Source organism: Erpetoichthys calabaricus, chromosome 5 (assembly GCF_900747795.2).
Source record: "Erpetoichthys calabaricus chromosome 5, fErpCal1.3, whole genome shotgun sequence".
NCBI lineage: Eukaryota > Metazoa > Chordata > Cladistia > Polypteriformes > Polypteridae > Erpetoichthys > Erpetoichthys calabaricus.
In genome coordinates, this window is record NC_041398.2 from 203,681,549 (window position 1) to 203,705,748 (window position 24,200).

The 24,200-nt window shown below is 37.3% G+C and overlaps 1 protein-coding gene across 4 annotated transcripts; it reads left to right on the forward strand.

Annotated features, from left to right (window-relative positions):
- The first annotated feature begins 79 nt into the window (after positions 1 to 79).
- hnrnpk (heterogeneous nuclear ribonucleoprotein K) lies at positions 80 to 13,588 on the forward strand. Of its 4 annotated transcripts, none has more exons than XM_028802417.2 (16): positions 81 to 193; positions 2,182 to 2,303; positions 3,401 to 3,498; positions 3,686 to 3,742; positions 4,931 to 4,974; positions 6,120 to 6,192; positions 7,121 to 7,234; positions 7,581 to 7,709; positions 7,793 to 8,100; positions 8,551 to 8,604; positions 9,301 to 9,340; positions 9,890 to 9,905; positions 11,040 to 11,072; positions 11,275 to 11,354; positions 12,401 to 12,570; positions 13,131 to 13,588. In XM_028802417.2, the coding sequence occupies exons 2-16, from the start codon at positions 2,243 to 2,245 to the stop codon at positions 13,159 to 13,161; spliced, it is 1,308 nt and encodes a 435-aa protein (XP_028658250.1). In that variant the 5' UTR covers positions 81 to 193; positions 2,182 to 2,242; the 3' UTR covers positions 13,162 to 13,588. The 4 variants fall into 4 exon arrangements, with proteins under 4 accessions (XP_028658252.1, XP_028658250.1, XP_028658253.1 ...); XM_028802418.2 differs by having other exon boundaries at positions 82 to 193; positions 11,287 to 11,354; XM_028802419.2 differs by lacking the exon at positions 8,551 to 8,604 and having other exon boundaries at positions 80 to 193.
- Positions 13,589 to 24,200: the final 10,612 nt, after the last annotated feature.

The window sequence follows — 24,200 nt, forward strand, 5'->3', positions numbered from 1 at the left end:
TTAGTAGCTTGTTTCCCCGCCCATTACGTCGTTTTAGTCCAACCAAATATTTGATTCGCAGAAGATTGAGTTATATCTCACCAATCGGATGTTTCCGCGGTCTGCAGCGGGCGGGACAGAACTAGTATCAATGCTCGGTTGTGAACCTGTTGGTTCTATACGGACTGGAGAACACTGCGGGTTGTTGAAGCTGGTAAGCGAATATATTCTATCGGTTTATTTAGAATCGTACGTAAATCGCAGTAGAAACCATTTGCTTTTTGTTTTGTGTAATATTTTTATGCATTTGTACGTAAAGCTTGAAGAAATTTGTGCCTTGTGTTAAAACATTCGGAGGCCGCCGAGTCACGATATCGCATGTAGGTTAGGCAGTGGATCGTACGCGGAAGACACTTTCGATAGATTGATAAAATTTGTATTATATAGACAGAGGTTGTTGGTACCGTATGATGAATTAATGATCAGCCTGTACACTTACAGCTAAGCAACGTTTTGTTTAACATTATGAACCAAAACATTTTTTGTGGGCGGCCTGCACGTTAGGCCGTTTTATGCATTACCTCGGCCGTAAATTAAATGTACCACTCAATTTGAACGATACAACATAGGCGGAAACGGTATTTACATAATGATCTATATTTTATGTTTGACAACGCCCGCGAGCATATATAGCGTGGATTTGAGTATTATTTCTTGAAATCGTGAACAGTGCAATGTTGTCATTGTTCGCAACGATTCTGATATGTATACATTGCCTCATCGGTCGAAACATCGTTATTGAGATTTGAGGAAAATCATAACTAAGGTGTTTCATGTCTAAATTGTAAGTTAAAAGTAAAATTTAGTTGCATTAAATAATTATCGGTATTTAAAGGGTGCTTTGGCGGCCATTTCCTCTCTGGCGTTAAGGCCTAGAAACCAGAAAGTCGACTCCAGCCGGGGAGGAGGGGAAGTATTGGGGAGTTGGCTAGTGGTGCAACGTCGTTGGCGTGTTCGGGGAGGAGCGTTTTCAGATTTCCTTTTCGACGACGTCCTTGTTAACTCTTTAGCTGGCGGATCGTTGCTGTTCCCAGGATGCGGAGCCCAAATTTATTTTTTTTCCTAATCTACAAGACACATTCATGGAATTCAACTAGAGATGCGATCGCTTTCCTAATTCGGTATTGATGAGCAAAATTGTTTTGGCCCTGTTGCTTTAACAATTCGCGCCTACTCAAAAATACGTATGTTTAAAAGAACCTTTCCTTACAACGCCATCACTCGGAATAAAAAAAATCGAGTTAGATATTATACACCTTTAACCCCCATTGTATCTGTTAGTAAATCTTAATTTTTGTCAGTTGTTTAAGAAAATTAGTATTTTTTGTTTGCTTGCTTCTCCAACAGAGGGAGGTGCATTTACTATATATTTACATTCCTCGAGACTATAACGAGTGATCTGTGTGTAGAAATTTGATTTTTGCACATGAAAGTGGTTACCTTTAGTTTGGCTACCTGAAACGTGTGACTATTCCAACAGGCCATATATTTGTATTGTCATCGTTTATTCAAGATCTCACATTGGGTGTTTGATATGTTGTTTTTTTTCCTGGAAAATAAGGTCCCTTTATAATCGGAGGCCCAACATGGATGCTACCTCGTGTAATAAATAAATCTGAGTAACCGACACTTTCGTGGGCGTGGAATGATCTTAATAATGTCGAATAGGGGCATGTCCTGCTGAGAGACGTATTGGCATGTATGTGACATCTAATTGTTATGTGTTTAGTTTAATAAATCCATTTAGGATATTTGAATATGTTGGTTGGTATTTTTGCCAGCTTACAGAGATCAGTATAACCGGTCATGCCATTCAGGTAAAGGTAAAAGTTACGTTGGTTTTTAAAGATCTTTAGCTACATTAGTTTTTTGAACCGGCTTTTTAAAAAAAAAAAAAAAAAATGCTGCATTCGGTTAGAGAAGTTTAGTAGGTTAGACGAATCTTGCAGTTCAGTTTCCTTTTCGGTAGGTTTTAAACAGATCTAAATTAAACATAAGTAGTACCCGCCCACTGCCCGCCCATTCGGATAGAAATAAATACTGGCAAGTGGCTGAAGCAAATTCAGTACTCTGGCATTTCTTGGTAGCAGTGTATTCTTAATTGGTCAGCTAGTAATTTTCAGATCTATTTTGTGATGGCAGGTCTTAGCTGTTTTGAGCACAAAGCAGTCAATTTTCTACCCATTTTTGCAAACGAAAGACAATGGAGACAGAAATTGAACAACAGGAAGAGGAGACCAGCTTTAGCAACACCGAGACAAACGGTAAGCATTAGTTAAAATTTAGCGTGTCTTTGGCCTAAATTTTGAACATAAAATGTTCCAATAATAATCCATGAAGGCGGGACTGTTTCTGCAAGTAATGATTCCTGCTTGTTGAAAACAGTTCATTTACTGTTTATTCCTTTGCACGAAAAGTGCGCTGGTAAGGATTGATTTGTTATCTGAACTTGTCAAGGTAATCCATCAGGCAAAAAAATCCCAGCAAGTTTTATGAAAAGATTTCATCCTTACGTTTCTTTACAAATCAGCTGTTTTTGTGTCAATTAGAGGAATACAGTTGACTGTATAAGTAATAGAATGCCTTGGCTGAAAGGCCTTAGTTAAATCTGCAGCAATTTTAGCGATCAGAAAGACCCCCAGCTCCTTATCCTAAGATATATAATTGACAGGGCATGGGTGTGGTTAATTGAGTGGTCGCTTCTGTAAGTAGATTGTTTGCCTTTGTTTAAAAAAAAAAAAAAAAAAAAAAAAAAAAAAAAAAAGCTAATGAAATAGACGATTCTGTAGAAGGGTCTCTGGTTGTCATGGCAACATCAGAAGCAAAGGTTGTCTGGTTGTCTCAACTGCCAGAGACAAAGCTTCCTAATTACCCCCCCCCCCCCCCCCCATAATATTTAAGTATGCTGCTTGTTTTATTTTTTCTTGTTCTGTGTGTGGGTGTTTTTTCTTTTAAGTACTTTTTGGTTTTCCTGGCAAGACCCCACCCCGACTCAACAGGTATCTGTGCTATTTAATGGATCAGATAGGATGGCTTTCATTTTTGCCTACTGCAAATCATTTGTTTGCTTTTGTGACCTTAAAATTATTGATTCAATTTCCTTGGTTAACCTACAGAATACACTTATGTTTATGGGTGTATTTTGTAAATTCTAAAACTAAAATTTTGTTGCTTTGTTCAGATATATTGTGAACTGTAAAGTACATTTGCCAAACAAAACTTGTACATTTGAGATGCCATGCTTATTGTCGGAAGAAATTTCTAATTGCCCTAATTCAGAGAATAATGTCAGGAGTGAAAGTTTTGTTGTGTGTGTGTGTGTGTTTTACTTTTTAACCCATATTGACATTTGTGTGTCTAGGCAAGCGTCCCGCAGAAGATATGGAAGAAGGGCAAGCATTTAAGAGATCCCGAAATACAGATGAAATGGTGGAATTGCGTGTACTGCTGCAGAGCAAAGTAAGTCTGTGAAGTTTCATTGTTGTCGGTGTTAGATTGTTCTCCATCTGTAGCTTTCAAGTCTACAATGTGTGATTAAGCAGAGATTTGGCTGAATGTTTAGTGATTTGTATTTGTGTTTGGCTGTAGGAAAAAGTCCCATGATAAACTTTTTTTAATCCAGAATTTTTCTGCATTTTCTTTGTAGAATGCTGGAGCTGTAATCGGTAAAGGTGGCAAAAATATTAAGGCACTTCGCACAGATGTGAGTATTAAATTTTATTCTGTGGCAGCTGTAAATTACCAAACTGTTAGAAGTGGGATCCATTTTCTTTTCAGAGCGGGAGCTGTCATCAGCTCTCTTGATACAGAATCATTACTACTCCCGCTACACACTTGAGAAGCTTTTTGTGTACAATCCATATTTAAGAATATTTTGTCCAATACTTTTCAAGGCTTTGTTAAAACTAATTAGTACAATTCTTGAAATACTTGGATTATCCCATCAGCACTTCCCACTTCTATAAGGGGTGGATGGTTGCATATTCAGTACTTGGCATATTTTGTTTTTGTTTTTTTTTTAATCGTATCTTAAAACAAGTTTATACTTAAAAATAGCATGTTTTGAATTATGAGGAATTAGAACAACACCTTAAGTGTTTCTGTATATGTATACCTTTTTAAAAAAAAAAAAAAAAAAACTTGCAGCTATATCATGTTAGTTACTCATGTAAGAGTTCTATAGGTTGGCTCATCTGAAAAGACTTTTTTTTTTTTTTTTTTTTTTTTTTTTTTTATATATATAATGTGTTAATGACACTTATTTTTTTATTTTTTTATTTTTTTTTTTTTTGGAATTTGGTTTTAAATACTTGATGAGAATAGTAGCATTTGCCTAGTTCTCTCTTTCAAAAGAAATATGTAAAATTAATCTACATGTCTTCCAAGCATGGAGCCTCATTGAAACAATTGTCTACACTCTTGAGCAGACCTATAGGCTTGAAAAGCATAACATTTTAAGTTTTTGTTGACCCTTCTGTCCAGTTTTAATGTTTTGATTTAAAAAAAAAAAAAAAAAAAAAAAACCTGTGTAGTTATTAGCTGCAATAGTGGTTTAAAGAAAAAAGTTAACATTACATAACTATTGCTCACAATTTAATACTTATGAGTATAGATTGTATTCAATTAAAATGTATTCCTTTTCCCCCTTTTCCCTCTCCTTTTTATTTTTTTTATTTTTTGGCCACCTTTCTCCGTTGCCCATGTTCTGGATCGACATGCCCCTGCGTTGCCCATCATGACGTTGGCCCATCCACCCCTGAACGCCCATGTGAAACCCTGGTTGGTCATGCCCATAAATGTGCTCATTTCCAATCGGGCACCTTACTTGACAACTTGTGATTGAATGCCCATGCCCAATGCCATCATCCACGAACGCCAATGACCAATGCAGTACAATGCCAGTGTATCAGTCCCAGACAGCAGTGGCCCCGAGCGGTATGTCCCAACAGTTTATGCCTCACTGCCTGATTAGAAAAAGAGAGAAATGTGTAATATAACCTGCCTTTTAAAGTTGTTTTTTAAAGTCTTCCCCTTTTAAAAACGGTGTATTGTTTAGTTTTGTTTCTTTTCTGTCTCTCTTGCCATTAAGTTTTGTTTTTAATTCTTCCTTTGTCACTGAACTTTTATTTCGTGAGCTGCCTGCACTGAGAAATCCACTGATTCATTTGAATGGAAGGAGCACAGCTTGAAGTGTTGCATAATTTGCTTCATTTTTTTTTTTTTTTTGTTTTTGTTTTTTTAATCTTGAATTCTTAATAGCTTCTCGCTCTGTCCTTGTGGCCCACCTTGCTCTACCTCTTTTCCCGTACCACTTCCACTATTCATCTTTCCCCATTGTCTTTCTATAATCTTTAATAAATAACATGCTTGTGGTTGTGACCACTTTGTTCACTACTCATTAGTGTTTGTTTTTGTTGTGCGTTTTGTTTTTGGTTTCCTTTTAGGAGCCCATTGTAGCACTGTTTCTTTGCAACTTCTGTCACTCCCTTGCTCTAGACTTTTATCCAGCACCTTTACAGTGTTTACTAGTTCCATACTCTGCTATTTTTTTTTTAATTTTATTACTTTTTTTAACATTTGTTTCTCTGTGCCCACCACACCCCCACCTCTTATTTCTATGAGAAGGTGTGCCAGTGTTTCAAATGTAATGGCGAGAATTTTCCAAAATTATTGGTGGTGGGAATTTTTTTTTTTTTTTTAATCAATTGTCTGCTCTCAGCTGTGCCAAGTTCTCTTGCCCACTTAATCTGAGCCCTTCCAGCAGCCCATTCTTCAAGAGCGCTCATTGTTCCATTTTAATGTGTATTGTAGCCTAAAAAGTTAATGTGCATGTTGTATATAGCTAGGGTTTTTAAGCCAAATGGGTGGCACTTTTAAATTTTTTTTCTTTAAATGTTCTGTTTTATATATTGTTAATGAAATTTTAATTATAAATTTGTGTAATTATTAGTATCAAATATGTATTTTCAGTGATTTTGCTATTTTTCCTCATGGTTTTTTGTTTGCTTTTTTTGTTTTGTTTTTATTTTTTTTATTTTTTTTTTTTTCCCCCAATATTGTTCTAAACCTTGATGTTTCAGTATTCTGAGTATCAGTGCAGACATTGACACGATTGGAGCGATTTTGTTAAAGATAATTCCTACTCTAGAAGAGGTGGGTACTTTTTATATTTTCATTATTTGAGAATTTGGTGTGTGCCCTGAATCAACAATGCCCATGATAATCAGCCTGAAGAATAGATTTCTTTTTCTAGGGGACACGCTTGTTTTAATATCAGATGGACTTTCAGAATTTTCAAATTAGTGGTCAAGATTCTGAAGCTTTTGTTTTGCTTGATAACTGCAAATGCGATAAAGCAATGTACTTTTTCATTTATCATGAAATGGAATGGTTGGGAATAAAATGCATGGCTAAAGATTTTTATTCTGACTTGTGGCTATAATTTAAAAGTTAGACTTCATGTGCAAGGAAGTACATAGTGGTTCTGTGTTTGCATGAGTATTCCCACTATTACATTTCAGATGTGTTAAAACAGTTTATTGGTGATTCTTCCATATATAATGGTGTGTGTGACTTAATCAGGTTAAGTAGGTGATGGAGGGTTGATATGCTCCTTTTTATGATCTTTGCTGGCTGTAGTGTTGCCACATTGTATCTTGTATTGTGACTGAAGTATTATTGAAAGGGCTACATTTTTGCATTAATAGAAGTGGCTTTGCCCCTTAGCTTTGTGAAAACTAATTTTGGTAACTTTCTCTGGCTTACATGAAGCCTTGCTTTAAGCATTTGAAATATGCATCAAAAGAAAACTGAGTATTTTAATTTTACAGCCGTTTTACCCAAGACAGATGGTGCAGTGTCAAAACTAATTGTGCCCCAGTTGTGTGTAGTGGATTCATAAAGAAACAATTACTTGCACCTGTTCTTTATGACATAGTGGTGTTTGCTTGCTAATAGTTGGACATAGATTGGAGTTAAAATAAACAATCATAAATATTCATTTTAAAGAAACATACCTTTTATAAGTTTTGTGCACTTCAAATGTGTCTCTACTTTTTTACATCAATTCTTTATTTTCTAGTACCAGCATTTCAAAGGCATTGATTTTGACTGTGAGCTGAGGTTGCTTATTCATCAGAGCCTGGCAGGTGGCATAATTGGGGTGAGAGGAGCGAAAATAAAGGAACTTCGAGAGGTAAGGTTTTTGAATGAAGTTCACTATTCAGCAGTATACCGTCATGAAGATTGATGCATGCTTCACCTGTTGTTCTTAGTTTAGTCATGCTGTGTATTAGCTAATCTAGTACAAAGCTATCATAATGGATTACATTTCACATTTCTTCAAACGTTACTTTGATAGATATCTATACGTCATTTAAGTTTCATATTTCGTTCACTCATGTTGGGTTTATACAAAGGTATACATAAATTTTAATGTTTTTATTTAGTGACTGAGAACACCAGAATGATCACAAATCATAGTTTGCGCTAAGCTACCATCCAGTCTTAGGAAATAAGCTTATATCTAATTTGTTTTATAGAATACACAAACCACCATCAAGCTCTTCCAGGAATGCTGCCCTCATTCCACTGACCGTGTTGTTCTTGTTGGTGGAAAGCCAGAACGGGTAGTAGAGTGCATCAAGATCATACTGGACCTTATATCGGAGGTAGGGTCTTCTAGAGTGTTATCTGTACTTCTGGTGAATAGGTGTGAGGGGTGTTTTTAATCGCACTGTTGTTTGGTTTGCAGTCTCCTATAAAAGGACGTGCCCAGCCATATGATCCAAATTTCTATGATGAAACCTATGATTATGGTGGATTCACAATGATGTATGATGATCGTGGAAGGCGCCCTATGGGGTTCCCCATGCGTGGTAGAGGGGGCTTTGACCGTATGCCACCAGGCAGAGCAGGACGTCCAATGCCACCTTCTCGAAGAGATTATGATGATATGAGCCCTCGCAGAGGACCACCTCCACCACCACCTGGACGAGGAGGTCGTGGAGGAAGCAGAGCTCGCAACCTTCCCCTGCCTCCACCACCACCTCCTAGAGGAGGGTAAGAAATTACACTTTTTATTTATTTTATTTATTTTTTAAATTTTTTTTCTTTTGGCATGTATAAATTTAAATGTGTGTGTAATTGAGTGTTTACATAATATACGTTATCTGGGAATATGGTACTTGTATATTCAGTGTCTGTATTGATAAGAAATGTCAGTAAGGAGTTTTAAAATATACTATAACATTTTTTTTGTTCTAGTATGCCTTTTTGTTTGCATGCATTTAATATTTCTAATGTTTTTGATAAGCAAAATTATCTTTATTTATCCCACATAGTTGGACATAGATATTGTTTCTTGTAAATCAAGCTAAATGCAGGCTTAATGTGCAGCTAGTCTTTTATTAACATTTTTGTCTGTGTGTTTAATCAAGCACTGCAGTAGACCTTGCAAAAACATTTTAAAGTTACAAGGCTCTATATTCCCCGTTCTCAAATTATTTACAGAGGTGACCGGTTTTGCTACGAGACCTATGGTGCCAATTCGGACGACGAAGTTGAGTAAGTTTTTTTTACCGGGACCTGGGTGCCTGTGGCTTTCCGGGAAAATACAGTATATATCACCTGTTAAGGATTCTGTGGAATGTACTGCTGCTAAATGTAGCAGATATCTTCACATGTAATGTTAGCAGTTTAAATGAAAACAGGGTTATGTTTGTCGGTCACATCAGATGTAGAGCAGAACACTTCTCTCCACACCCACCCCCCTATTTCTTTCTTTCTTTCTCTCAGTACACAATGTGGGATAAATATCGGGGGAAACATGTATGCTGAGAGCAGGAAATATTGAAAAAGAAGTTGATTTGCTCTGAAAATGGAATTTAATCTGTTCCTGCCCTCAGTGTTCACTCCTTTTGGTCCCTTGTTTTGAGTGTTTAAATTTAATAAGTACAAAACAAGATTATTTTGATCAACACATGGAAGAAAATGTATATTTTAAAACTCCCAGTGCAGGATTTGGGGGGGGGGGGGGGGTGTAGGCTTGGGATTTTTCCCCCCCTTTGCACACCAGTTTTCACTTACTTACACAACCAATTTTATGCTTCTGTAGCAAATCAACAGAGTAGTAATTCTTACATTTTCCTGTATAATTTCATTATTTTTTTTTTCCCACTCAAACATTTTAAAATGTCCATTTTGTGCTATCTTTTTTTTTTTCTTTTTTTCCCCTCCTCCTCTCTCCATTTATTTAACCAGTGAAAGAAGAGGCAGGCCTGGAGATCGCTATGATGGAATGGTAAGAAATGCCTACATGTTCTACTGATCACTTGGTGCTGACATATAAGCTGTGTGAAAAGACACCGCTTGCTCTGTGCTTATAAATTGCAGAAGATCTGCAATTCATGTTGGCAACATCTTTTCCTTATTTAATGCATAAGGAGCTACCCTGCTCTGCTTTTCATTGCTAAGCAACACACTTTTGAATTGCTGGTTGCTTGGCTACCAAGGAATACTTGAATGCATAGGTAAAAGCCACCCATCTGCACACTGAATACAGAGCACATAGCAAAGAATGAAATGAAAATTGTAAACAAAGCTTTAAAAAAAAAAAAAGTGACGTGCTCTAAGGGGGGGGGGGGGGGATTTTTCCACTAGTAAATGATTTTGAAGACTCCTTTTAATATGAAGGGTTTGAGGATTGAGTTAAACGTGCATCTAACCTTTTAAACATGCAAGAAATTTTTAATGGGGTCAATGTCTATTTTAAAGAGAGTGTATCTAATTTTTTTTTTTTTTTTTTTTTTTTTTTTTTTTTTTATATAAACATATACCCCCGGCCCCCCAGGGTGGATCTGGATATGGTAAGTTCAGCTTGTGTATTTTTTTTTACCAATTATTGGGCATTAGATCAGTGCAGAGCATTGTAATTTGTAGTAAATGTGCTTGTGATTATAAATAATGATCGGAATTGTGCTCTATGTAGAAGTACAGTTCAAATTAGTGAATTTTGCTTACTGCATGGAAAGACTTGCCAACCATTTTTAGAAAATTATTTATTGTTGAGTATTACAGCTGATGGGGGTGATGTATATCATGTGCTGCACATGTGACGATTTGCTCAAGTAAAACATTTGATTTTATAGAATGCCACCCATTGTCCATGAAATGATACAATTTTCACATACTGTTGTGGTTTAAGATGGGCAATCGATCATTTTGCTGTATGTGAACATTGTTCTTGCAAGCTGCCATTGCAAAGTGCTTTTTTAAACATAAGTCTTTGTAGGTTTAAAGAATACAGGTTTAAAAGGCATGATTTATTTATGGTAAGAGTTTACTGTGCTTAAGTCTTGTTTAAAAGTGCGTTGAAATTTTGACTTGCCGTCATTTTGTTGCTGTATTCAGGTGTATTTATGAAATGTTATTTATATTGTCTTAATTTTTATTTTTAAATCCTAAAATTAATTGAAGCCTTAATTCTGAGTATTTTGTGGGTTTGATATCAACATGTTTTTGCAATCCGTTCACCTCTGTTTATTTTTGTAAAGTATAGGCAGTCTTAACCTATTTCGCTTTGCAATTTAGTATTCATGAGTGTAAAATTTTTTGTTTTTCATAAATATTTGACAGTAATTGAAATGGGGTTTAGCAATATGGAGAAATATGCATGTGAAGGGAGCCTATAAATGTCTGCAGATGATACTAATTGTATCTCACTCATTATGGCCAGATTAGCAGGAGCACACTTAAATGTAATCTTTACAGTAGTTTTTTTGCAGTGATCCAATTTTTATTTTTAATGTGCACAATTTTCCTTTTGTTGCTTCAAACAGGGTAGGGCATACTGCTACATGTTGCATTGGCATGCTGTGTTACTGATTGGTAGCTGTATTATAATTTTTATTCTTAAGCCACTAGTTCCTAACTTGTACATTTTTAGTCATTAGTATTGGGATTTGCTTTGTAAGTGATGGCAAATGTCCTTTCTTTCCCAGATAATAATTCATCCTGGGAGCCATTTCAGTCTGGTAAGTAGTCATCCTGGAAATCTTAAGTAGTTTTGGGGAAGATGTTAAATATTACACTATCGATTCCTACAGAGGAATGGAAGATTTTTAAATAAAAAAATGTTGAGGCAGTAGTTTTATGTGTTCTGTATATCTGTAATATTTGGCCTTATGTTTCATGAATGGTCTGTTTTTACTTGTGTGATGTGTCATTAAATTTCAGATCCATTTACAGGTGGCCGTGGTTCATATGGTGACTTAGGAGGTCCAGTCATCACCACTCAAGTTACAATTCCCAAAGATGTAAGTATGCCTAATGCATCACTATGGCTTTGCCTAAGCTGCTAAAACAATTTTTGGAGATATTTTATAATGGATGCATTTTTAAATCCAATAATTACATTGACCTGATTTGGTGACATGACGTTGTGAGCGCCAGTGGTTTAATAGTGTGTTAGACAAATATGGAAATCTCTTGCAGAAAGTTGAAAAGGTTTAAGTGGGGAAAGTCAAGTAATAATGAATGATGTGCATTTAAATATTGTGAAGCAGCTTCACCAGCATTGTGCAAAAAAAAAAAAAAAAATTGTATTAAGAAGAATAATTTATTTTAAGGAATGTATTATGTTTAGAAATAAGAATTTGTGGACCCTAATTAGCAAGGCAATTGTTTGTGGGATTTGCTGATAACCCTAAGTTTTTTTTATATTGTGGTGTTTATTTTTAATCGTCATGTAAAGATTTGATCTTGAAATGAGCAGTTATCCCCCATCTAATCGCATTTTGTTTTTTTTTTTTCCCCTCCCCTCTAAAAGAATTATGCACATGGTAAAGAGAAGCCAGTTTGTATTCTGATAGTTAAAAGATTTACAGTCCTTTACCTGCTAGACAAAGTACAAGAATTATTATATGAAGTACAAGAAACTTAGTGTCTAGATTAGTATGTTTTGGAGGTTGCAATTAAATTCCAGGAGTAACCTTTTTGATGCAAAAACAAGGTTTTTATTTTCAGCTTGCGATTAATGCTGTCAGTTTTTATTTTTTATTTTTGTTTAAACCTCCCTTTGGTCTTGCATGATCTTTCTTCAGTAGGTTCTCACTACCTTGATTTTGGCTGGTGTTAGTGACTTGTTGCAGATGTGGCATATTTATAATAAATAAATTAAATTGCGGGCTTCCATGTGCATATTAAATGGTTTTCAACTGAGCCGCCTTACACAAAACAACTCTTGTGGTTAAATTAGTCAATACCTAAAATAATCTCGGGATGTGGACAAATTAAGATCCATGCTGTACAGGATGTTGACCCCAAAAAAAAAAAAAAAAAAAAACCTTTTTTTCCCTTTTAGCTGGCTGGATCAATAATTGGGAAAGGAGGTCAAAGAATTAAGCAAATTCGACACGAGTCAGGTGCATCAATCAAAATTGACGAACCTTTGGAAGGTTCAGAAGATCGGATTATTACCATCACAGGAACACAAGACCAGATCCAAAATGCACAGTATCTGTTGCAGAACAGGTATATCATGTTTAGCTTCTTGCAAATTATTCTTGTTTGCTTGCTCTGTACTGCTTTTCTCACTAATAAATTCACCTCTTGAGGGGGTGAAAACAGTTCTCCTGTGAAATTGCTGCTTAATTGTTGAAAAATTACATTTAAAGTTTAGAAAAACAAATTGATTGCAAAAGCTGTCATGTGAAAAACACCGGGCAGAAGATGAAAATTGGCATGCTTCTGTGTGGAAGACTAGTGATTTTGTTGTTTTTAGATAGATGAATTGACAACAAATCACAGTCTGCCATATGGCACAGGCCTAGCCTCATCTGGATGGGAAAATAATATATTGCAAATTTACTCTGTGTGAGCAGCATTTCACATTTACTAACAAAGCTGCACGTTCTGTATCAGCAAGGACTCCTTTTGGGGGTGGGGTGTTTTTTCTTTTATCTAACTTACTAACTGCTGTGTTGGATGCTGTCATCTTGCTAGCCAGGTAAAATACAGCATTTTTCTTTTGTATGAATGAAATGTGGACAGCTATATTATTTTTTAACAAGACCTGTTTGTTTTGTTTTCAGTGTGAAGCAGTACTCTGGTCGATTCTTCTAAAGAATGGTGTGATTTGAAGAAAACAGCTCAGCTCTTTTTGTTTATGGTCCCTGCTTATGTTCTGAGTCAACATTCCTCTGCTTTTGGGTAGATTGCTACTTTTTTTTTTTTTTTTTTTTGGTCCCTTTCTCCCCCTCCCCTATGCAATGTTCCATTTTTTTAATTCTTGGCGAACTCTTAAATGTTTGCAGTTTCGGAATGGCAGAAGATTATGGATTTTATTTTTTCACTTTAATTTTGATGGTTTTGTGTACTGTGTGTGCTGTACTTTATAGTGATCATCAAACCCATTTTCTGTGTATACAGTTTGGACAAACTATACTTGTAGTCTCACGGTTTCAACCATCCATTCAGTTCAATGTGCAGAATGTAATCTTTGTTTTGTAAGAAACATTTTATGATTTTTAAAATAAATTTAGTAAACTAATTTTGTTTCAATGGAGTCTGTGTGCAGAATCAGCATTAATGTGTATTCTTCTGTAATTGTTGGAACTTTTTGGTATCTTGAGGATATTAAGACCAATTTGGAATTTGCATTCATAACAGCATGATTTATTCAGACAACTTGTGTGTTAGGATTGATACTAATTTCTTTGGTTCCAAAAGCAGACTCTCCTGAAATAAAACTAAGGAACTAGTTAATTTAATCTTTTGAAGACCCTGCAAGCTTCATAATTTTATAGGTGGTGGTTTGTGTCAGGGCATGAAAAATTTGTGGCTATAGAACTGTTAAAACGCATTTTAATATACTTAGAATTTTGTCAAGTTCAACATTGTTTGAAGCTCTCCATATTTTTACATTACTAAAACGAAAATGCATTTGACTGTCTTAAGGTTGTTTTTGAAGAGATACAACACTATATAAAATTTGACTTGCATTAATAAGGTAACAAATTATTCCTGCTATTTTTAGTGGGTTTACTTTAGGTACATTTTAGGTATACTTTGGAATTATGTTCAAAGTTCAAATTATGTTCTTTTTGGAGGGTTTTAAATGATGTCAGCCACCTAAAGTTCTCAATTCCTTTGAATTTAAACCAAATATCCAAGTGCTGCTTCACTGTTAAGGTATAGCGTTATGGCCTGTACTTGTTATACAGAGCAGAAAATATTCCTTAACAAACTAATTCTGTTTTATTCACTGTCTTTCAAGTGTTCTGTTAGTTCCCACCTTGTGATCTGTAAGTTCAGTACTGTATAGAACTGTTGAGATACAAACATTTTAAGGTCTTGTCTAGTCACCATAATTGTTGAAGAGGAAAGAAATGGTTAAGAAGTAATATAGAAATCTGTTCTTTGTGATCCACTCTGGCCTCCTCAAATGTTTTGTTTACTATGAATAATACTAACATCTGCTATACTGTAATAGTATGCATTTGCATAGTTGTGTATTAAAATATGTATGGCAAACTATCTTTATTGAAATACGGTAATAGATTTTGTAAATGAAAAGTAGAAAAATAGTCATACTAAAATGTACAATGTACTACAGAGCGTTGCTTGGTTCTTCATTTAAAATCTAGAAAAGAATATGGTCACTACAGTTTCATTATTTGTAATAGTGTCTTATTCCCAGATTGCAACGAGAATTACATTATAGTACATGAATTCATTAATAGCATTTTACAATATAGTTAAAAATTGAGCCCAAATAGGTCTGTGGTGGCAGAAGTACATTTCATAAATACCATATTTCAACTTTTATTAATGTACAAATTGCGTCAGTTGATGTACGAATGTTAGTTGTTGGATGTGGTGGGTCAGTGGGTTATTAAATGTCATATCTTTCAACATAAAATTTTTTGAAAGTAGTAACCAGTGGGAGAAGTTAAGATTTGCCTGCTCAAACAAGCATCTTTTGAAATCGCAACTTCCCATTGTATGTGTAGAGCTCTGCCAGCATTTCAGTGTTGCGATTGTTTTGTCATTTGGAGCAAGAAATGGACATCCATCCATCCATTTCCCAACCCGCTGAATCCAAACACAGGGTCACGGGGGGTCTGCTGGAGCCAATCCCAGCCAACACAGGGCACAAGGCAGGAACCAATCCCGGGCAGGGTGCCAAAGCACCGCAGAGAAATGGACATGTAAAAGGTTATTTCAACTAGTCCACTTTCCTCTTTCTTGGTAAATCAGTGTTTGAGGTCGTGCAGAATGTTTCAATTTCAAGATGGAAGAGTAAAAAAAAAAAAAAACTTTTTAAAAAGGGAGTTTTTGGAAATGTGTTGGATTCATATATTGTTACATTCAGTTCATTGAACTGTCCTGACCCATTCCTTAAATGTCCCTAATTTCATCAAAATCTGGGAGCTAAGTAGGTTATTCGTATGGATGGACACCTTGATGGAAGAGTGCTTTTGCATTGTATGCTGAAACAACTAAAACTCAACTGTATTTTAAACATTTAGGAATCGGTCATTTTTTGACACATTTAGTCATTTCTGACATACACCCAACAGGTTTGTCAAAAATCATCTTATTTCTGCTGCTCCCGTTAGGGGTTGCCACAGCAGATCATCTTCTTCCATATCTTTCTGTCCTCTGCATCTTGCTCTGTTACACCCATCACCTGCATGTCCTCTCACCACATCCATAAACCTTCCCTTAGGCCTTCCTCTTTTCCGCTTCCCTGGCAGCTCTATTCTTGGCATCCTTCTCCCAATATACCCAGCATCATGCACATGTCCAAACCAACGCAATCTCGCCTCTCTGACTTTGTTTCCCAACCATTCAACTTGAGCTGACCCTCTAATGTACTCATTTCTAATCCTATCTATCTTCGTCACACCCAGTGCAAATCTTAGCATCTAACTCTACCTCCAGCTCTGTCTCCTGCTTTCTGGTCAGTGCCACTGTCTCCAACCCATATAACATAGCTGGTCTCACTACCGTCCTGTAGACCTTCCCTTTCACTCTTGCTGATACCCGTCTGTCACAAATTACTCCTGACACTCTTTTCCACCCTGCCTGCACTCTTTTTCACCTCTCTTCCACAATCCCCATTACTCCGTACTCTTGATCCCAAGTATTTAAACTCCTCCACCTTCGCCAACTCTACTCCCTGCATCCTCACCATTCCACTGACCTCCCTCATTTACACACCTGTATTGTCTTGTTCCTACTGACTTTCATTCCTCTCCTCTCTAGAGCATATCTCCACCTCTCCAGGGTCTCCTCAACCTGCTCCCTACTATCGCTACAGATCACAATGTCCTCCGCAAACATCATAGCCCACGGGGACTCCCTCTCGTCTGTCAACCTGTCCACCATTGCAAATAAGAGAGGGCTCAGAGCTGATCCCTGATGTAATCCCACCTCCATGTTGAATGCATCCGTTCATCCTACCGCACTGTCGCACTTCCCTCGTACATATCCGTTACAACTCTTGCATACTTCAGTCACTCCTGACTTCCTCATACGATACCACAGCTCCTGTCAAGGCACCCTGTCATATGCTTTCTCCAGGTACACAAAGACGCAATGCAACTCCTGGCCTTCTCTAAACTTCTCCATCAACATCCTCAGAGCAAACATTGCATCTGTGGTGCTCTTTCTTGGCATGAAACCATACTGCTACACACTAATCATCACCTCACTTAACCTAGCTTCCACTACTCTCCCATAACTTCATGCTCTGGATCATCAATTTTATTCCCCTGTAGTTACTGCAGTCCTGCACATCCCCCTTATTCTTAAATATCGGCACCAGTACACTTCTCCACTCCTCAGGCATCCTCTCACTTCCCAAGATTCCATTCAACAATCTGGTTAAAAACTCTGCCATCTCTCCTAAACACTTCCATGCTTCCATAGGTATGTCATCTGGGCCAACGGCCTTTACATTTTTCATCCTCTTCAAAACTGTCCTTAATTCCTCATAGTGAATCTGGTAATCCGTTGCACTTCCTATCTCCACATCATCCAATCTCTTCTCTCTCTTTCTCTTCATTCATCAGCCTCTCAAAGTACTCTTTCCATCTGCTCAACACACACTCCTCGCTTGTCAGTACGTTTCCATCTTTATCCTTTATCACCCTAACCTGCTGCACATCTTTCCCAGCTCGGTCCCTCTGTTTAGCCAATCGGTACAGGTCCTTTTTTACTCCCTCCTTAGTGCCCAACCTCTCATACAACTCATCATATGCCTTTTCTTTAGCCTTCGCCACCTCTCTCTTCACCTTGCACCTTATCTCCTTGTACTCTTGTCTACTTTCTGCATCTCTCTGACTATCCCACTTCTTCTTTGCCATCCTCTACTTCTGTATACTCCTGTATTTCCTCATTCCACCACCAGGTTTCCTTTTCCTCTTTCCAGATGTCATGCCAAGCACCCTTCTTGCTGTAGCTTCCCAGCTGTCTGGTAAGGGTGACAACAGATGTAGTAACTCTTCACTGCCACCCAGTGCCTTTCTCACCTCCTCCCTAAACTCAACCTTGCAGTCCTCCTTTTTCAACTTCCACCATTTGATCCTTGGCTCTGCCCTCACTCTCTTCCTCTTCTTGATCTCCAACGTCATCCTACAGACCACCATCCTATGCTGCTTAACTACACTTTCCCCTGCCACCACACTGCAGTCTTCAATCTCCTTCAGATCAACTCTTCTGCATAGGATGTAATCTACAGTGTGCATCTTCCTCCATTCTTGTACATAACCCTATGTTCCTCCCTCTTCTTAAAATACGTATTCGCCACAGCCATGTCCATCCTTTTGGCAAAATCCACTATCCTCTGACCTTCTTCATTCCTCTCCTTGACACCATACCTACCCATCACCTCTGCATCTCCACTGTTCCCTTCACCAACATGCCCATTGAAATTGGTTCAAATCGCCACTTTCGGTCCCTTGGATACACCGTTCATCACTTCATCCAACTCCAAAAATCTTCTTTCTCACCCATTGCACACCCATGCGGTGCATATGCACTAACAACATTCATCATCACACCTCCAATATCCAGCTTCATAATCATTACTCTGCCTGACACTCTTTTCACCTCCAAAACACTCTTGACATACTGTTACTTCAGAATAACTCCTACCCTATTTCTCCTCCCATTCACACCATGATAGAACACTTTGAATCCACCTCCAATCCATCTGGCCTTACTCCCCTTCCATTTAGTCTCTTGTACGCACAATATATCAACCTTCCTTCTCTCCATCATATCGGCTATCTCTCTCCCCTTAGCAGTCGTACTGCCAACATTCAAAGTTCCTACCCTCAGTTCCACTCTTTACTTTCCTCCTCCTCCGGACACGTCTCCCCCCTCTTCTTTTCCTTCGGCCAACAGTAGCCCAATTACAGCCAGCACTTTGCCAGATTTGGCAAAATTTCACACCAGATGCCCTTCCTGACGTAACTCACCCCATTTATTCGGGCTTGGGACCAGCACGAAGAAACACACTGGTTTGTGCATGGTGTTTTTCAGAGAAAGTGACAGGATAAAGGTTGTCTAAAATGTAATCCCACTTAACGTAAATGAGAGCGTGTGTAGGATAAAGTGACAAATGTACGAGGGTCGTTCAAAAACTTTACACACTTTCATATTTCCGTTGGGCATTAAAAAGTTGGTATGACGCTGGGAAAATTGCATCGCAAACGAAAGTGACTTATGTAGAAAAGTGATGTCATTTGTTTTTGAAATTCTTAACAAGAGTTTATAAAAATAAAGTGCAGAAACTTTTTGAATGTCCCCTGTATATCCAATTAGTCCAGTGATGGACTGGCTGTGTAGAGTTTGATATCCTGCATCATAGAAGTACTTCTAGATGATTTTTTTTTTTTTTTGTGCTTGATCAGGTAGACAGCTTTGTGGAGGTATCGGGGAGGAGAATATCCTAAAATATACACAATTTGTGCCCCCAATCTAGCCTTGGTGAAGCAAGCAATCATACTGTGGATCTTTTTTGTTTTGTTTTGTCTGTTAAGGATTTTTACTCCCAGAGCCTCACACAAGTAACGGAAGTTTAGAAAGGGAAGCAAAAGCAATCCTTTTTACAGACTTAATAAAATGTAGACATCTATTGTGATATATTGAAGGTGAGCAGATGATGCCTATTTTTAAAAAGTAGCTTGAATTCAAGCAAATGACTTTTGTTGTCCTTGTGTGTTTCTACGCCTACATGTTTTTAAGCAAATGCATATTTTTCAGGATGCGAATGGTTGACATGATAGACCTGGATTGCTACTGGAGACTGATCAGATGGAACTGCATCGCACTGATCTACAACTTTACTCCCTCATGAAAATAAATTTTGTTCTAAATTAGTGTTATATTGTTAGTAGATTGTTCATATAATCATGACCTGTTAAAAGCATTAAACTACATTCAAGTCTATTCACATTAGTACTAATTTTTTTTTTTTTAAGCTAGGAACAGTGATGTAAGGCAAGAAGTAAGTTCCACATATCAAACTTCAGGTATAGAGAGAAAAACAACTTTTTAAATATTAAAAAGGTCTAATTCACCAGGATCTGGTTTGGAAATGTTAGTTATCATTAATATGATGACTAATTATCCACACTTTTAACTGTTTTAGGACAAATAAGCAACCTAGCCAAAAATATGTGGTTGAATCTACAAATTTCAGAACACAAACTGGGAAACAGCCAAGTACTGGATGGCAGTCTGTTGCAAGGACACATTAACACAATTTGTAAGTCCCTGTCAACTTCATATGTACAACTTTTGAGAATGCTGACTACCTGGTGAAAATAAATGTGGATTTCATATAGCATGCACTCCTATTTATAGTTGAAATATATGAATTTTGGGCCTGGATCTTTGAAGACACTGCAAACAGTAGTTTTGCCTCCTCGTATCTTGAGGTAGAAAACAAATTATCTCTAGTATATCTGAGCCTGAAAATGGTGAAATGGCACGTTTTGTAATAAACTGTTCATTGTTACTTGATATATTAGTGTCAAATTTGTTGTACACTTATGTAGTTCATAAGGTGAACCATGGCTATGAACTAAGGCAATGAGTGCTGCTGGTATTCAGCCCTGGTGATGCTGCCGTAAGTGTATCAGAAGTACAAATCCTGTTGAGAGGTTTGAACAGGAAAATGTAATTTTGGTATCCGGGCAGTGTGGTATATTGGCTAAAGCACTGGATCTAAATCCACCAGTTCAGTGGCTGTGTCTTGATTTTGACCTTGACCAACCTATTTTGCTTTTCAGGGCATCAGTTATGTGTGTGTGTGTGTGTGTGTGTTTTTTAATATGTAACCATCTGTTAACAAATGCTGATCTTGTAAGATGCCTTCAATATAAGGCTTTGGCCATATATTCAAAAATAATAAAAGTGGCACTGTTCAGAAATGTTCATTAGTAGAGGTGTGTTTGGAAACTAGTGAAGATTAACAGACAATAGTTATATAGTCTATGAGCCAACACCTAAGTGCAGGCAAGGAGCAAAAAGTGGCATATCATTCCTAACCTAACTTTTTGTACATCATGATGTAGTAAGTGTAGAAGCTGGAATCCAGTTTCCCTCTTGTTATGGGAAAACAGGATGATGTGTTTGTAGTGTGCAAAGAATACAGAAACTGTAACATTGGGAAATAGTAAAAAAAAAATTCACCTGAGCTAATAGTTGTCTTTTTGGCCAATTCATGCCACAGGGTAGTTGGACATAGGCATTTGCCAGAATTCTCCACAGTTCATGATCTATTCCAGTGTTTCTCAAACTTATATGCTTTTTCCAAGTGGGCTGCGATCAGATAACTCAGAGGCCCGCTAGGCCCTTTCATAACTCACATTTAAAGATCGGTCATATTTTACCGCCAGAGGTGTGCCTACAAATGCTGCATAAAAATATACAGTATGCCCATGTAGTCCAGTCAGTAAGAGTTCTGCACAAAACGTCATTGTGTACTTTTCCTAAATATGCATATCCAACATATGCAATGAAATGAGCTTTGCCAAACACATCGGTAGACTCCTCGTCTTCTTCTTTTTTCGGCTACTCCCGTTAGGGCTTGCTACAGCGGATCATCTTCTTATTGTTGTCCGCATATTGATTTGGCAAAATTTTACACCGGATGCCCTTCCTGACGTAATGTTGAAGCGAAAAGTACATATTCTGACGTACAATCGCGATAACAGGTGACATTTCACCCCGTGCATGTTCAGCGTTTCATTGTAACATTAAAAAGGTTTGCTTTTACCCCCCAAGCATAACCTTTATCATTGCTTTGCAGCAGGTTTTATCAAGTTTTCTACTACAGAGTGATCTTTAATAATAATAAATAATTACATTTATATAGCGCTTTTCTCAGTACTCAAAGCGCTATCCACACAGGGAGGAACCGGGAAGCGAACCCTCAATCTTCCACAGTCTCCTTACTGCAAAGCAGCAGCAGCACTACCACTGCGCCACCTAGCTATCAGTAGTAAAGCTCTGAAGCCTCCGTAGAGTTTCCTCCACCAGCAGCAATGAAATGCGTTAAATTCTTATTGTGGTTAAGTTATTTGCATTTGTTCTGAAAAGATTGCAGAAGCTTTGCAAAGCGCTCTTTGTGTTTAGTTTCAAAATGATGTTTTCATTTGGAGAGTTTCATTACCTCATTGGAAAGAGTTTCGTTAACACTAAACACATTGTGGGTTGGGATCTTCTTTTTCTGCTATCCACAAAAATGCCAATTTAAAAAAATCACATACTTTCTTTTTACTTTTTTGTTTTTCTTTCTGTCATTTTATTGTCTTGTTGATTCTGTTCATTGCAACCTCCACGTTATGAATCTTTTCACAGTCCTCATTTTCGCAAAAAAGGATCATCATTTACATTATGCACATTTTTGTCTTGACTGTTTATTGTATACTCACTGTTTATCTTGACTGTTCATTGTGTTCCCACAATTCCCCCGTTCTGGTGTTTGATGTGAACAGTTACCTAAGTTCCTACCCGTGTCTGCTTGATATAATGCACTATGCTGCTACCACATGATTAGCTAATTGGATAATTACAAGAATAAGCAGGTGCACGGGTGTTCCTAATAATTTGCTTCGCGAGTGTACATCGAACATATACTGTATCTACATATTTATTCATTCCAATTAAACAGCTGAGCACAAATGCATCGACCACATGTCAGGAGCCTTATAGGAATGATTCTGGTTCTCTGCGGTGTACATTCAAATACTGCCATGTATAATGCTTACATTTTCTCTTTATACAGTACACATAATTATATTTGGTTATATTTACTGGCGAGCAAATTATGGTGACACAAGTTTGTCCGGCGACAGCCACAGCAGGGTGTTCGCACGTTCACATATTACTCGTTTTGGTAAAGAAGAACGGATAAGACTGCAGTGGCTGAGGCTGCGTAACATGTAAACGTTGCTATGGTGATTTGGCGGATTGTGGAACTACAAAACTAAAATCGTCTACGAGAAAGACATTCTCCATACTAGTCTACCTGATGCGACTGAAAAACAACGGGTGAGTTAAAAGGCAAAAGTGACTTCATTATGTGCGCTAGTTGCAAGCACAGCTGGGTGAATTCCACAGACTGATACCCGAGTTATGAACGCATAAGGAGAATTGTATACTTCGCCCAGTTTGATTATCATGTCCCCAAGTTTAAAGAAGATACGCAGATTATTCTTTTACTAAAACAACAAGCTGTTAGAGGTGCACAGTATTAAAAATGGCAAACACCCATATTGTCTCTCCACTGAACAATGACAGAACAACATTAAAAAGAAATTAAATTTTGAAGAAAGATTACTTTGGTGGATTAGGTATTTACTGTTTAGATTATTTATTTATAAAAACATATTTAAAACAACAGAAGTTGCGCCAAAGTGTTGCACAAAGAAGCATTAAAATAAACACAATACAAAGAATCATACAGAAGCAGATTATTAAAACAAGCAATTAAAACCAACCCCTACAAACCTATTTTGCACAGTGAAAGGTGGAAGAAAACAGATCTTAAGAAAAGTGATAAAAAGCTCGATAGAGGATGAAGACCTGATGTGGAAAGGCAGGTCATTCCAGAGCCAAGGACCAATACAGTGACCGAGAAAGCTCCGTCTCCCCTAGGCTTCAACCGAGATCTTGGAATTACGAGGAGTAATTGACCGGATGACCTCAATGCTCACGGTGCCACGTAGGGGTGAAGAAGGTTGCAGATGTATTTAGGAGAAAGACCATGCAAGGCTTTAAAAACAAACAACAAAATTTTAAAGTCAATGCAACATCTCACCGGTAGCCAAATGTAGAGAGTTTAATACGGGGAAGACGTGATCCTTTTTTCTAGACCTAGTTAAAAATCTAACTGCTGCGTTTTGAATCAGCTCAAGGCACGTCAAAGCAGATTTGGCAATCCTACATATAAGGAAGTACAGTAATCTGAGAAGTAAAAAAAAAGCATGAATGAGTGCTTCCAAACCCTTCTGTTAAAGACATCATTTTAGTTTTGAAATTTGCCACGGACTTTACTACCGTGGAAATTTGTTTTTCGAAACATAGTGAGGACTCGAAGATAATACCTAGGTTTCCTACATCATTATGAATCATTGCTGCCAATGAGCAACTGAGTGCCAGTTTCAACTGCGGATGTGGTAGGACCAAATATAATCATCTGTTTTATTTTCATTTAAATGTAAGAAATGTACGGAAGGAAAACGTACTGTCGTCGTTAAATTGGAAAAAAAAAACGGATTTCCGATTTGCCACCAATCGCATGCGGCTAATGTGTTCATGGTCAACTTTAGGTATTGAATTACTTTTATTTTCAGTGGAACATACGACATCAAGAAATGCACAACGCAACAGCTGTAGACATTTTACTATTTTTCGTCGTTCAGCGGTGTATCCTCATTTTAGCAGAAACTCTAATACTCCTGCTTCTTAAATACACGGTTGTATTCCATCTCTCGTCAGGCGCTCGAGAAGCTTATCTTTTGCCTGCTCCATACAATCACTCGCTTAAGGGCGAGTATGCTGTAATTGGGGTTACGATAAACCAATCAAAACAGGCATAAAAGAAAAAAAAAGCAGTGACATCCAATCACGCAACAGAA